The 12,288-nt window shown below is 45.6% G+C and overlaps 1 protein-coding gene across 3 annotated transcripts in view; it reads right to left on the reverse strand.

The window, feature by feature from the left end:
• LOC115192863 (neuroplastin) overlaps positions 1-11,389 on the reverse strand; it is a 50,842-nt gene extending 39,453 nt beyond the window's left edge. Inside the window, exon 1 of one of the 3 annotated variants that reach the window (XM_029751771.1) lies at positions 10,911-11,389. In XM_029751771.1, the coding sequence (XP_029607631.1) occupies positions 10,911-11,001 (91 nt within the window). In that variant the 5' untranslated portion in view covers positions 11,002-11,389. The remainder of the gene's footprint in view (positions 1-10,910) is intronic. The other 2 variants (XM_029751772.1, XM_029751773.1) reach the window with 2 other exon arrangements.
• Positions 11,390-12,288: the final 899 nt, after the last annotated feature.

The raw sequence follows: 12,288 nt of genomic DNA on the forward strand, positions 1-12,288 counted from the left end.
GGGATGGTGAGGAGAACAGAGCAGAGATGTACCTGTAACTAAGGACGGATGACGAGGAGAACAGAGCAGAGATGTACCTGTAACTAAGGAGGGATGACGAGGAGAACAGAACAGAGATGTACCTGTAACTAAGGAGGGATGGTGAGGAGAACAGAGCAGAGATGTACCTGTAACTAAGGAGGGATGACGAGGAGAACAGAGCAGAGATGTACCTGTAACTAAGAAGGGATGGTGAGGAGAACAGAGCAGAGATGTACCTGTAACTAAGGAGGGATGGTGAGGAGAACAGAACAGAGATGTACCTGTAACTAAGGAAGGATGGTGAGGAGAACAGAGCAGAGATGTACCTGTAACTAAGGAGGGATGACGAGGAGAACAGAGCAGAGATGTACCTGTAACTAAGGAGAGATGGTGAGGAGAACAGAGCAGAGATGTACCTGTAACTAAGGAGGGATGACGAGGAGAACAGAACAGAGATGTACCTGTAACTAAGGAGGGATGACGAGGAGAACAGAGCAGAGATGTACCTGTAACTAAGGAGGGATGACGAGGAGAACAGAGCAGAGATGTACCTGTAACTAAGGAGGGATGACGAGGAGAACAGAGCAGAGATGTACCTGTAACTAAGGAGGGATGATGAGAACAGAACAGAGCAGAGAAGTACCTGTAACTAAGGAGGGATGACGAGGAGAACAGAGCAGAGGTGTACCTGTAACTAAGGAGGGATGACGAGGAGAACAGAGCAGAGATGTACCTGTAACTAAGGAGGGATGACAAGATGAAAAGAGCAGAGATGTACCTGTAACTAAGGAGGGATGACGAGGAGAACAGAGCAGAGATGTACCTGTAACTAAGGAGGGACGACGAGGAGAACAGAGCAGAGATGTACCTGTAACTAAGGAGGGATGACAAGATGAACAGAGCAGAGATGTACCTGTAACTAAGGAGGGATGGTGAGGAGAACAGAGCAGAGATGTTCCTGTAACTAAGGAGGGATGGTGAGGAGAACAGAGCAGACATGTACCTGTAACTAAGGAGGGATGACGAGGAGAACAGAGCAGAGATGTACCTGTAACTAAGGAGGGATGGTGAGGAGAACAGAGCAGAGATGTACCTGTAACTAAGGAGGGATGGTGAGGAGAACAGAGCAGAGATGTACCTGTAACTAAGGAGGGATGGTGAGGAGAACAGAGCAGAGATGTACCTGTAACTAAGGAGGGATGGTGAGGAGAACAGAGCAGAGATGTACCTGTAACTAAGGAGGGATGACGAGGAGAACAGAGCAGAGATGTTCCTGTAACTAAGGAGGGATGGTGAGGAGAACAGAGCAGAGATGTACCTGTAACTAAGGAGGGATGGTGAGGAGAACAGAGCAAAGATGTACCTGTAACTAAGGAGGGATGACAAGATGAACAGAGCAGAGATGTACCTGTAACTAAGGAGGGATGACGAGGAGAACAGAGCAGAGATGTACCTGTAACTAAGGAGGGATGACGAGGAGAACAGAGCAGAGATGTACCTGTAACTAAGGAGGGATGACAAGATGAACAGAGCAGAGATGTACCTGTAACTAAGGAGGGATGACGAGGAGAACAGAGCAGAGATGTACCTGTAACTAAGGAGGGATGACAAGATGAACAGAGCAGAGATGTACCTGTAACTAAGGAGGGATGGTGTGGAGAACAGAGCAGAGATGTACCTGTAACTAAGGAGGGATGGTGAGGAGAACAGAGCAGAGATGTACCTGTAACTAAGGAGGGATGGTGAGGAGAACAGAGCAGAGATGTACCTGTAACTAAGGAGGGATGGTGAGGAGAACAGAGCAGAGATGTACCTGTAACTAAGGAGGGATGGTGAGGAGAACAGAGCAGAGATGTACCTGTAACTAAGGAGGGACTACAAGGAGAACAGAGCAGAGATGTACCTGTAACTAAGGAGGGACGACAAGGAGAACAGAGCAGAGATGTACCTGTAACTAAGGAGGGATGATGAGGAGAACAGAGCAGAGATGTACCTGTAACTAAGGAGGGATGACGAGGAGAACAGAGCAGAGATGTACCTGTAACTAAGGAGGGATGATGAGGAGAACAGAGCAGAGATGTACCTGTAACTAAGGAGGGATGACGAGGAGAACAGAGCAGAGATGTACCTGTAACTAAGGAGGGATGACGAGGAGAACAGAGCAGAGATGTACCTGTAACTAAGGAGGGATGGTGAGGAGAATAGAGCAGAGATGTACCTGTAACTAAGGAGGGATGACAAGATGAACAGAGCAGAGATGTACCTGTAACTAAGGAGGGACGACGAGGAGAACAGAGCAGAGATGTACCTGTAACTAAGGAGGGACGACGAGGAGAACAGAGCAGAGATGTACCTGTAACTAAGGAGGGACGGTGAGGAGAACAGAGCAGAGATGTACCTGTAACTAAGGAGGGACGACGAGGAGAACAGAGTAGAGATGCACCTGTAACTAAGGAGGGATGACGAGGAGAACAGAGCAGAGATGTACCTGTAACTAAGGAGGGATGGTGAGGAGAACAGAGCAGAGATGTACCTGTAACTAAGGAGGGATGGTGAGGAGAACAGAGCAGAGATGTACCTGTAACTAAGGAGGGATGGTGAGGAGAACAGAGCAGAGATGTACCTGTAACTAAGGAGGGACGACGAGGAGAACAGAGCAGAGATGTACCTGTAACTAAGGAGTGATGGTGAGGAGAACAGAGCAGAGATGTACCTGTAACTAAGGAGGGATGGTGAGGAGAACAGAGCAGAGATGTACCTGTAACTAAGGAGGGACAGGCGCGTTTGGCCTGCCTTTAGACAGACAGGTACGTTTGGCCTGCCTCTAGACAGACAGGTACGTTTGGCCTGCCTCTAAACAGACAGGTACGTTTGGCCTGCCTCTAGACAGACAGGTGCGTTTGGCCTGCCTCTAGACAGACAGGTGCGTTTGGCCTGCCTCTAGACAGACAGGTGCGTTTGGCCTGCCTCTAGACACACAGGTACGTTTGGCCTGCCTCTAGACACACAGGTACGTTTGGCCTGCCTCTAGACACACAGGTACGTTTGGCCTGCCTCTAGAGAGACAGGTGCGTTTGGCCTGCCTCTAGACACACAGGTACGTTTGGCCTGGCTCTAGACACACAGGTACGTTTGGCCTGGCTCTAGACAGACAGGTAAGTTTGGCCTGCCTCTAGACAGACAGGTACGTTTGGCCTGCCTCTAGACAGACAGGTACGTTTGGCCTGCCTCTAGACAGACAGGTGCGTTTGGCCTGCCTCTAGACAGACAGGTGCGTTTGGCCTGCCTCTAGACAGACAGGTACGTTTGGCCTGCCTCTAGACACACAGGTACGTTTGGCCTGCCTCTAAACAGACAGGTACGTTTGGCCTGCCTCTAGACACACAGGTACGTTTGGCCTGCCTCTAGACACACAGGTACGTTTGGCCTGCCTCTAGACAGACAGGTACGTTTGGCCTGCCTCTAGACAGACAGGTGCGTTTGGCCTGCCTCTAGACAGACAGGTACGTTTGGCCTGCCTCTAGACAGACAGGTACGTTTGGCCTGCCTCTAGACAGACAGGTACGTTTGGCCTGCCTCTAGACACACAGGTACGTTTAGCCTGCCTCTAGACAGACAGGTACGTTTGGCCTGCTTCTAGACACACAGGTACGTTTAGCCTGCCTCTAGACAGACAGGTACATTTGGTCTGCCTCTAGACAGACAGGTACGTTTGGCCTGCTTCTAGACACACAGGTACGTTTAGCCTGCCTCTAGACAGACAGGTAGGTTTGGTCTGCCTCTAGACAGACAGGTACGTTTAGCCTGCCTCTAGACACACAGGTACGTTTAGCCTGCCTCTAGACACACAGGTACGTTTGGCCTGCCTCTAGACAGACAGGTACGTTTGGCCTGCCTCTAGACAGACAGGTGCGTTTGGCCTGCCTCTAGACGGACAGGTACGTTTGGCCTGCCTCTAGACACACAGGTACGTTTGGCCTGCCTCTAGACACACAGGTACGTTTGGCCTGCCTCTAGACAGACAGGTACGTTTGGCCTGCCTCTAGACACACAGATGCGTTTGGCCTCTCTCTAGACACACAGATACGTTTGGCCTGCCTCTAGACACACAGGTACGTTTGGCCTGCCTCTAGACAGACAGGTACGTTTGGCCTGCCTCTAGACAGACAGGTACGTTTGGCCTGCCTCTAGACAGACAGGTACGTTTGGCCTGCCTCTAGACACAAAGGTACGTTTGGCCTGCCTCTAGACACAAAGGTACGTTTGGCCTGCCTCTAGACACAAAGGTACGTTTGGCCTGCCTCTAGACACAAAGGTACGTTTGGCCTGCCTCTAGACAGACAGGTACGTTTGGCCTGCCTCTAGACAGACAGGTACGTTTGGCCTGCCTCTAGACACACAGGTGCGTTTGGCCTGCCTCTAGACAGGTACGTTTGGCCTGCCTCTAGATACACAGGTACATTTGGCCTGCCTCTAGACATACAGGTACGTTTGGCCTGCCTCTAGACAGACAGGTACGTTTGGCCTGCCTCTAGACAGACAGGTGCGTTTGGCCTGCATCTAGACAGACAGGTACGTTTGGCCTGCCTCTAGACATACAGGTACGTTTGGCCTGCCTCTAGACACACAGGTACGTTTGGCCTGCCTCTAGACACACAGGTACGTTTGGCCTGCCTCTAGATACACAGGTACATTTGGCCTGCCTCTAGACAGACATGTACGTTAGGCCTGCCTCTAGACACACAGGTACGTTTGGTCTGACTCTAGACACACAGGTACGTTTGGCCTGCTTCTAGACACACAGGTACGTTTAGCCTGCCTCTAGACAGACAGGTACGTTTGGCCTGACTCTAGACAGACAGGTACGTTTAGCCTGACTCTAGACACACAGGTATGTTTAGCCTGCCTCTAGACACACAGGTACGTTTAGCCTGCCTCTAGACAGACAGGTACGTTTAGCCTGCCTCTAGACAGACAGGTACGTTTAGCCTGCCTCTAGACAGACAGGTACGTTTGGCCTGCTTCTAGACACACAGGTACGTTTAGCCTGCCTCTAGACAGACAGGTACGTTTGGCCTGACTCTAGACAGACAGGTACGTTTAGCCTGCCTCTAGACACACAGGTACGTTTAGCCTGCCTCTAGACAGACAGGTACGTTTGGCCTGCTTCTAGACACACAGGTACGTTTAGCCTGCCTCTAGACAGACAGGTACATTTGGTCTGCCTCTAGACAGACAGGTACGTTTGGCCTGCTTCTAGACACACAGGTACGTTTAGCCTGCCTCTAGACAGACAGGTACGTTTGGTCTGCCTCTAGACAGACAGGTACGTTTAGCCTGCCTCTAGACACACAGGTACGTTTAGCCTGCCTCTAGACACACAGGTACGTTTAGCCTGCCTCTAGACAGACAGGTACGTTTGGCCTGCTTCTAGACACACAGGTGCGTTTGGCCTGCCTCTAGACAGACAGGTACGTTTGGTCTGCCTCTAGACAGACAGGTGTAAGGACGGCAGGTAGACTAGCTAGCACACTGATACTTTGAACATATATATTTTTTATGTATCCTTTATTTAAACTAGGCAAGTCAGTTAAGACCAAATTCTTATTTACAATGACGGCCTACACAGGTTGTGAAACAGTCTGGAATGGAACCAGGGTGTCTATAGTGACGCCTCTAGCACTGAGATGCAGCAGCTCAGACCACTGCACAACTCGGGAGGCCTTCAGGGAAAGATGTGGCTTCAACAGTAACTGATACACAGTAACAGGATCTTGCCTGGTGAGAACAACACGTCTCTGTATCACTGTACAAATAAAGCGCCATTGAATCTGAACAATGGGATTATGAGCCATCTTGCTGAATCATTCAATAATGAGCCGGTATGATAAAATAGGCCTACTGTGGAAGCTTCCATATCACTAGGTTCCACTAGGCTGTAGTGGTCCACTCTAAACGTATCAACAGAACGGAATAGAATAGCTCCTATCCCACTAGGCTGTAGTGTTCCATTCTAAATGTATCAACAGAACAGAATAGAATAGCTCCTATCCCAATAGTCTGTAGTGGTCTAATCTAAAAGTATAAACAGAACAGAACAGAATAGAAGCTTCCATCCCACTAGGCTGTAGTGTTCCATTCTAAATGTATCAACAGAACAGAATAGAAGCTTCCATCCCACTAGGCTGTAGTGTTCCATTCTAAATGTATCAACAGAACAGAATATAATAGAATAGAAGCTTCCATCCCACTAGGCTGTAGTGTTCCATTCTAAATGTATCAACAGAACAGAATAGAAGCTTCCATCCCACTAGGCTGTAGTGTTCCATTCTAAATGTATCAACAGAACAGAACAGAAGCTTCCATCCCACTAGGCTGTAGTGTTCCATTCTAAATGTATCAACAGAACAGAACAGAAGCTTCCATCCCACTAGGCTGTAGTGTTCCATTCTAAATGTATCAACAGAACAGAATAGAAGCTTCCATCCCACTAGGCTGTAGTGTTCCATTCTAAATGTATCAACAGAACAGAATATAATAGAATAGAAGCTGCCATCCCACTAGGCTGTAGTGTTCCATTCTAAATGTATCAACAGAACAGAATGGAAGCTTCCATCCCACTAGGCTGTAGTGTTCCATTCTAAATGTATCAACAGAACAGAACAGAAGCTTCCATCCCACTAGGCTGTAGTGTTCCATTCTAAATGTATCAACAGAACAGAACAGATGCTTCCATCCCACTAGGCTGTATTATTCCATTCTAAATGTATCAACAGAACAGAACAGAAGCTTCCATCCCACTAGGCTGTATTATTCCATTCTAAATGTATCAACAGAACAGAATGGAAGCTTCCATCCCACTAGGCTGTAGTGTTCCATTCTAAATGTTTTAACAGAACAGAACAGAAGCTTCCATCCCACTAGGCTGTAGTGTTCCATTCTAAATGTATCAACAGAACAGAACAGAAGCTTCCATCCCACTAGGCTGTAGTGTTCCATTCTAAATGTATCAACAGAACAGAATGGAAGCTTCCATCCCACTAGGCTGTAGTGTTCCATTCTAAATGTATCAACAGAACAGAACAGAAGCTTCCATCCCACTAGGCTGTAGTGTTCCATTCTACATGTATCAACAGAACAGAATGGAAGCTTCCATCCCACTAGGCTGTAGTGTTCCATTCTAAATGTATCAACAGAACAGAATGGAAGCTTCCATCCCACTAGGCTGTAGTGTTCCATTCTAAATGTATCAACAGAACAGAATAGAATAGAATAGAAGCTTCCATCCCACTAGGCTGTAGTGTTCCATTCTAAATGTATCAACAGAACAGAATGGAAGCTTCCATCCCACTAGGCTGTACGTGTCCATTCTAAACCTTTTATCTAAAGACTTAGGAGAGGTGAAATACATCTCAGCTCAGCAGGGACTGGATTTACCTGCAGTGGGTGGGCTATTTCAGAGTAAAGTACGACTCCGTTGAGAATTAAATCAATTCCATTCTACAGTGCCTTGTTGTGCGTCTCTCTCTGTGAAGAGTTAACCAATCCACTCTTCTCTTCAAGGATAGGGGACGACATTAAAGCCATAGTGGTGTGTGTGTGTGTGTGTGTGTGTGTGTGTGTGTGTGTGTGTGTGTGTGTGTGTGTGTGTGTGTGTGTGTCATCCAGGAGAAGAGAGGACACATTAAAGCTATGATTCCCAGTGCTGTCCTGCTGCATCTCAGGTCTATAAATAGACATATGCAGCAAAATGGACTGGTGGAGCTACTCTGACTGGAAAAAGTCAAGGGGTCTGAATACTTGTCGAATGCACGGTAGTTTCAGCAAAGAGGAAGAGGTGAAGCAAGAGGTCTCACTCTCGCCAAAATCTGTCCAGTGTAAACCCAGTACGTTTCTATGGGAATAATATGCAAACCTAAGCTTTTCACCTGCCTTCCTGCCTTTGGAACGAAGATTTTTAGGGTGAAGAGATGAACATCTCATCATTATATACAGATCTCTGGTTTCAGCCTCTAGTGAATTGGAAAGGAAGGTTGTTGTTCGCACAGTGCCCTGTTAGGATGCTGGATTGCCCTAAAGTAAATTGATGTTTCGCCAAAATTATATAAAATCACTCCTGTCTAAATAAAATAATTTGAAATACTTCACTAGGGAGCACGACTTAAGCCACGGAGGATCATTAGCTTCATTAACAAACAAACTAACATTTGCTGTGGATTGTTTCAAATCAAAGTGTGTTTTGGAAGCCAGCAATTTGGGTAGTGAGCGTGGGAACACGTCTAGCTGATTGAGTTGCGGCTGTCAGTGAAAAGCGTCAAAAATATGTGCGAAGATAAATGTGTCTTAATTAAGAATAATTTAAAATGTTTCATCCGGAAGGGGGGTGGATGGTGCGTCTCCAGAATGCATAAATATGTAGGAAAGTGCCCATTTTGTGAACATCTTTTTTTCCGTTTAACTCGTAACTCCCCACTTGTTTTTTCATCGCCTCACACAAGTCAACAAAGTCTGTTTCTTTTTTGTAAACCTCCATTGCGAATGATAATTCCTCAGTATTAAAAAAAATATATATCTTTCCAACACTCCCGGCCTCAAAAAATCACCAAGCCTCAGTGTGAAAGAGCAAAATATCATGATCCCATGTACCCAGTGGAAACGTCGGGGGGAAAAAAACTGCTTTCTGTCGAGCTCACTGTCGCAGGAAACTTTTAGGGCCTGGAATAGGCTAGTTGCTATAATGTTGCAAGTTCGTTAGCGACAGTTTCCAGGCAGACCCTTGGCCTATAGGCTCTCTGAGTTCTATGCTCTCATGTCTTTAGCCGCCAATGGATCACAGTGTATCAATCTGTCTGTATGACAGAGGCTAGTGCTCTCGCCGTAGTTCATTTTAAATTGTACATTTTTTATCATTTTACTTCAGATTTTAAGGATTAACCAGGTGACAATGATTTTGAGAAACCAAAACGTTATTATTGAAATGAAACTGTTCCACGAAAATGTAGATATAAAAATAATCATAACTGGCACACAGATAGGTAGAAATGGTAGGATAAATTTTAAGCTTCCCTAAACAAAACAAAACAAAATGGTGAACGTGCAAGTGTGTGCACATATAGGAGTTCCAGTGAAACAACATGGCCCGGGCCGTCCAACTGATCTGTTCCCGGCTCCGGGTCTGGCCTACTCAAACACATGGCTCAAACAGAGGGATGATATGTTAGCTAGCTGGCTATGGCTATCCAACACTGGAACTCTTCCAAGTTAAGGTAAGATTTTGGTTTTATTAATTTATTACCACCGTCAGTGTAACTGCTAAACTGCTTTCTGACTGTACACTGTACTGCATGATTGTAGCGGATTTACTAACGCATTAGTTCTATTTGCTATGTTGACTATGATGTTAGCTAATATGGTGACAACGATGTAGGCCGTTGTCACCATATTAGCGGTTATGATATGAAGGTTTGTCTTGGAAAGGTTTTTTCGCCTGGTCACAGACAGCTGATGTGTTGTGCACTGAAGTCCACAAGCGAAGGGAAAAGGTGAGAGAAAGAGAGCACGTAGATGTAAGAAGGAATTATATAACGAGCAAAGTGATCGTGCTGTTTGTAAGTGGCTGCTATGAAAGTGAACTGTGTTTGCGCGGGATCAGGGGTGTATTCATTTTGCCGCCGATTCTGCTGAAAAACATTTCTTAAACAGAAGCAAATGGAATGAAACTGGGATAAAGATACCTGAATTTGTCCAATAAAAACCCTCGTTTGCAAATCAAATCAAAATCACATTTTATTGGTCACATACACATGGTTAGCAGATGTTAATGCGAGTGTAGCGAAATGCTTGTGCTTCTAGTTCCGACTATGCAGTAATTGGACTAATGATTACACCCTAGATTAGCTAGATGCAGGCAAGAGTGTGCAAGGTGGCGTTGAATGTGTCACTGTCTGTCACCTTGATTACTAAAAATGATCTTGACCTATGAATCTACTTTCTAAAGATTCATAGACTGGGTGAATGGAATGTGAATGGCAGTCATCCATTATGCTGTAATAGAAATAAGGCCATGCTCATTAAAGAATGATTGTCTTCCCTCATCTTAAACAGCACCAATCGCCACTAGTGATGTACCATTACCAGACCAGTCGCAGGTGAATGTACTACTAATGTAGCCTACTTGTTATTTGAAAGGACAAGGAGGCAGAACGTTTTGTTTTGTTTGTATTTTTTTTCCATTTCTGAGGGGGGCCCTGGTAGGACACAGACTATGGATGGTCGATGATATCACAGCTTACTTTAGTGTGCATGATTTGTCCTTCTGCACGTATTTGTCCTTGTTAAAACCAACCAACCGCCCCTGCGATCACGTTCAAGTCCCCTTCACATTCTAATGAAGATGTAACAGTCATAAAGATTTAACGATCAACTACAAAATGAATTTTGTGGACACAGATTAACTAGTCTAAATGTTTCTCGTGATGTTTAATTTGAAAGTAGTAGTGTTTATATGAATAACGGAAACCATCAAAGATATGGTTTATTGACCGTTTATAACAAATGTCTCGCATGGATGAAATATTATTCCGTTCTAATTTCATTCAATTTAAAGCCTTTATTATGTCATTCTATTCACTACATTGACTGGGTATGAACATAAATAATTAAATAAAAGATGAGGGTTCCATTTTCTACTATGCATTGAAAATCATGTGGATAATATAAGTCAATATTCACTGCAATGATTTGACGCACAAAATTCCAATCCTGAGCAACGATATGATTTAAAGCTCAAATAATTTTGTCTCCAGTCAAAAATCCGCATGAAGCCATGATGTCCCGGTATTTCTATCGAGCGCCAGGCAGGCAGGCAGGCGTGCACTTCACATTCTTACCGTTCTGTGAGGAGACCAAATGCAGCATCAGCACTCCAATGAACACCACCGAGACCGACATAATTTCTGCTCTTCTTTTTCCAGCTAGCATCGACTCGGGTGGACGATTGTAGATGCCAGCAGCGGGAAAGTGGGTGGGGTGGGGTGGGGTGGCCTGAATGATTGTGTGAGTGGACCGGGTTACCGGGTAAATACGGAGCTGATGGAAGAGAGCGGCCCCGTCTAATTCTCCAATCAGGTCACGCAAAAACAGCGGCGCGCTCGCTCACCAGAAGGGTGCTGACGCCACCTGTGCAGTGCCCGGTGCGCGGTGATGAAATGGTCAGTGCCTAACCTTAACCCCTGCTCTTACCCTAGCCTTAACAATAACCCTTACCATTTTACATGTCTACTGCAATAGTGGGTAGATAGATCCCAGATGGAACAAATTTAATCATAGGCTGTGCTAAGCAACTACCTTTCTCATCCACCATGGCAAATCCCGCGAGATCACAGAGATACAATTCATACATAAATATGTGCCGTCTACAATGTGCCAAATTACCTTCCGTAGGAAGGAAGGAAGGAGAGAAGGGAGGAAGGAAGGAAGGAAGGATGGAGAGAAGGAAGGCAAGGGGAAAACTCATGAATATTCATGAGTGTTGACATAGCCCCGTCGGGTGATTGGTTGAGCCTTCTTGCGTGCATGAAGTCACTCTGAGCTCTAACCAAAACATAAAACATGGCGGACAAGTTCTCTCGCCTTGGATCTGAAACCAGTAGTAACCACCAACTTCAATCAGTTATTATGACTAACAATTGAAATAGGAATCTGACATTCTCGCCGAGGAGGGCATGCTAGCTAGCTACCGTGTTTTGATTCATAATCAGGCATTTTCTTATGAAACAGCTCAACTAGCTCGACTCGGGAGCTCATCATGCCAGGGGACATACTGTAGGCTTCCGGAGCCAGCTAGTTATTATTCCACCATGGGCAACAACAACTAGTTACCAGTTCGTTTTTAGCTAAATATGTTCCAACTCAGTGCTAGTTTATCCAGTGACCACCGCATTTAGAAAGATAGCAACTGACTGAACTCTAGCAAGCTGGCTAGCTAGCATGCTAGCTCACACTGGCCATGTAGTAGCCAATACCAGACCGTTTGTGGAAAGGTAAAAATAACATATTAGTTTGCTCGTTTTTTGAATGATCGGACAGTGAAACTAAAATAGATTATTAGCTAGCTGGTGAGGGTTTCATTTATTTATTTATTGTCACATTTATCCAATAAACCCTATTTTCATAAAATTACCGAGAGAATTAAGGAAGAATATCTACGTAACTAACGACGTAATGATCAAAATTCGGTTTTCCTTCAAAAATAATAATTATTGCGAG

The sequence above is a fragment of the Salmo trutta genome, chromosome 4, assembly GCF_901001165.1.
Source record: "Salmo trutta chromosome 4, fSalTru1.1, whole genome shotgun sequence".
In the NCBI taxonomy this organism is placed as follows: domain Eukaryota; kingdom Metazoa; phylum Chordata; class Actinopteri; order Salmoniformes; family Salmonidae; genus Salmo; species Salmo trutta.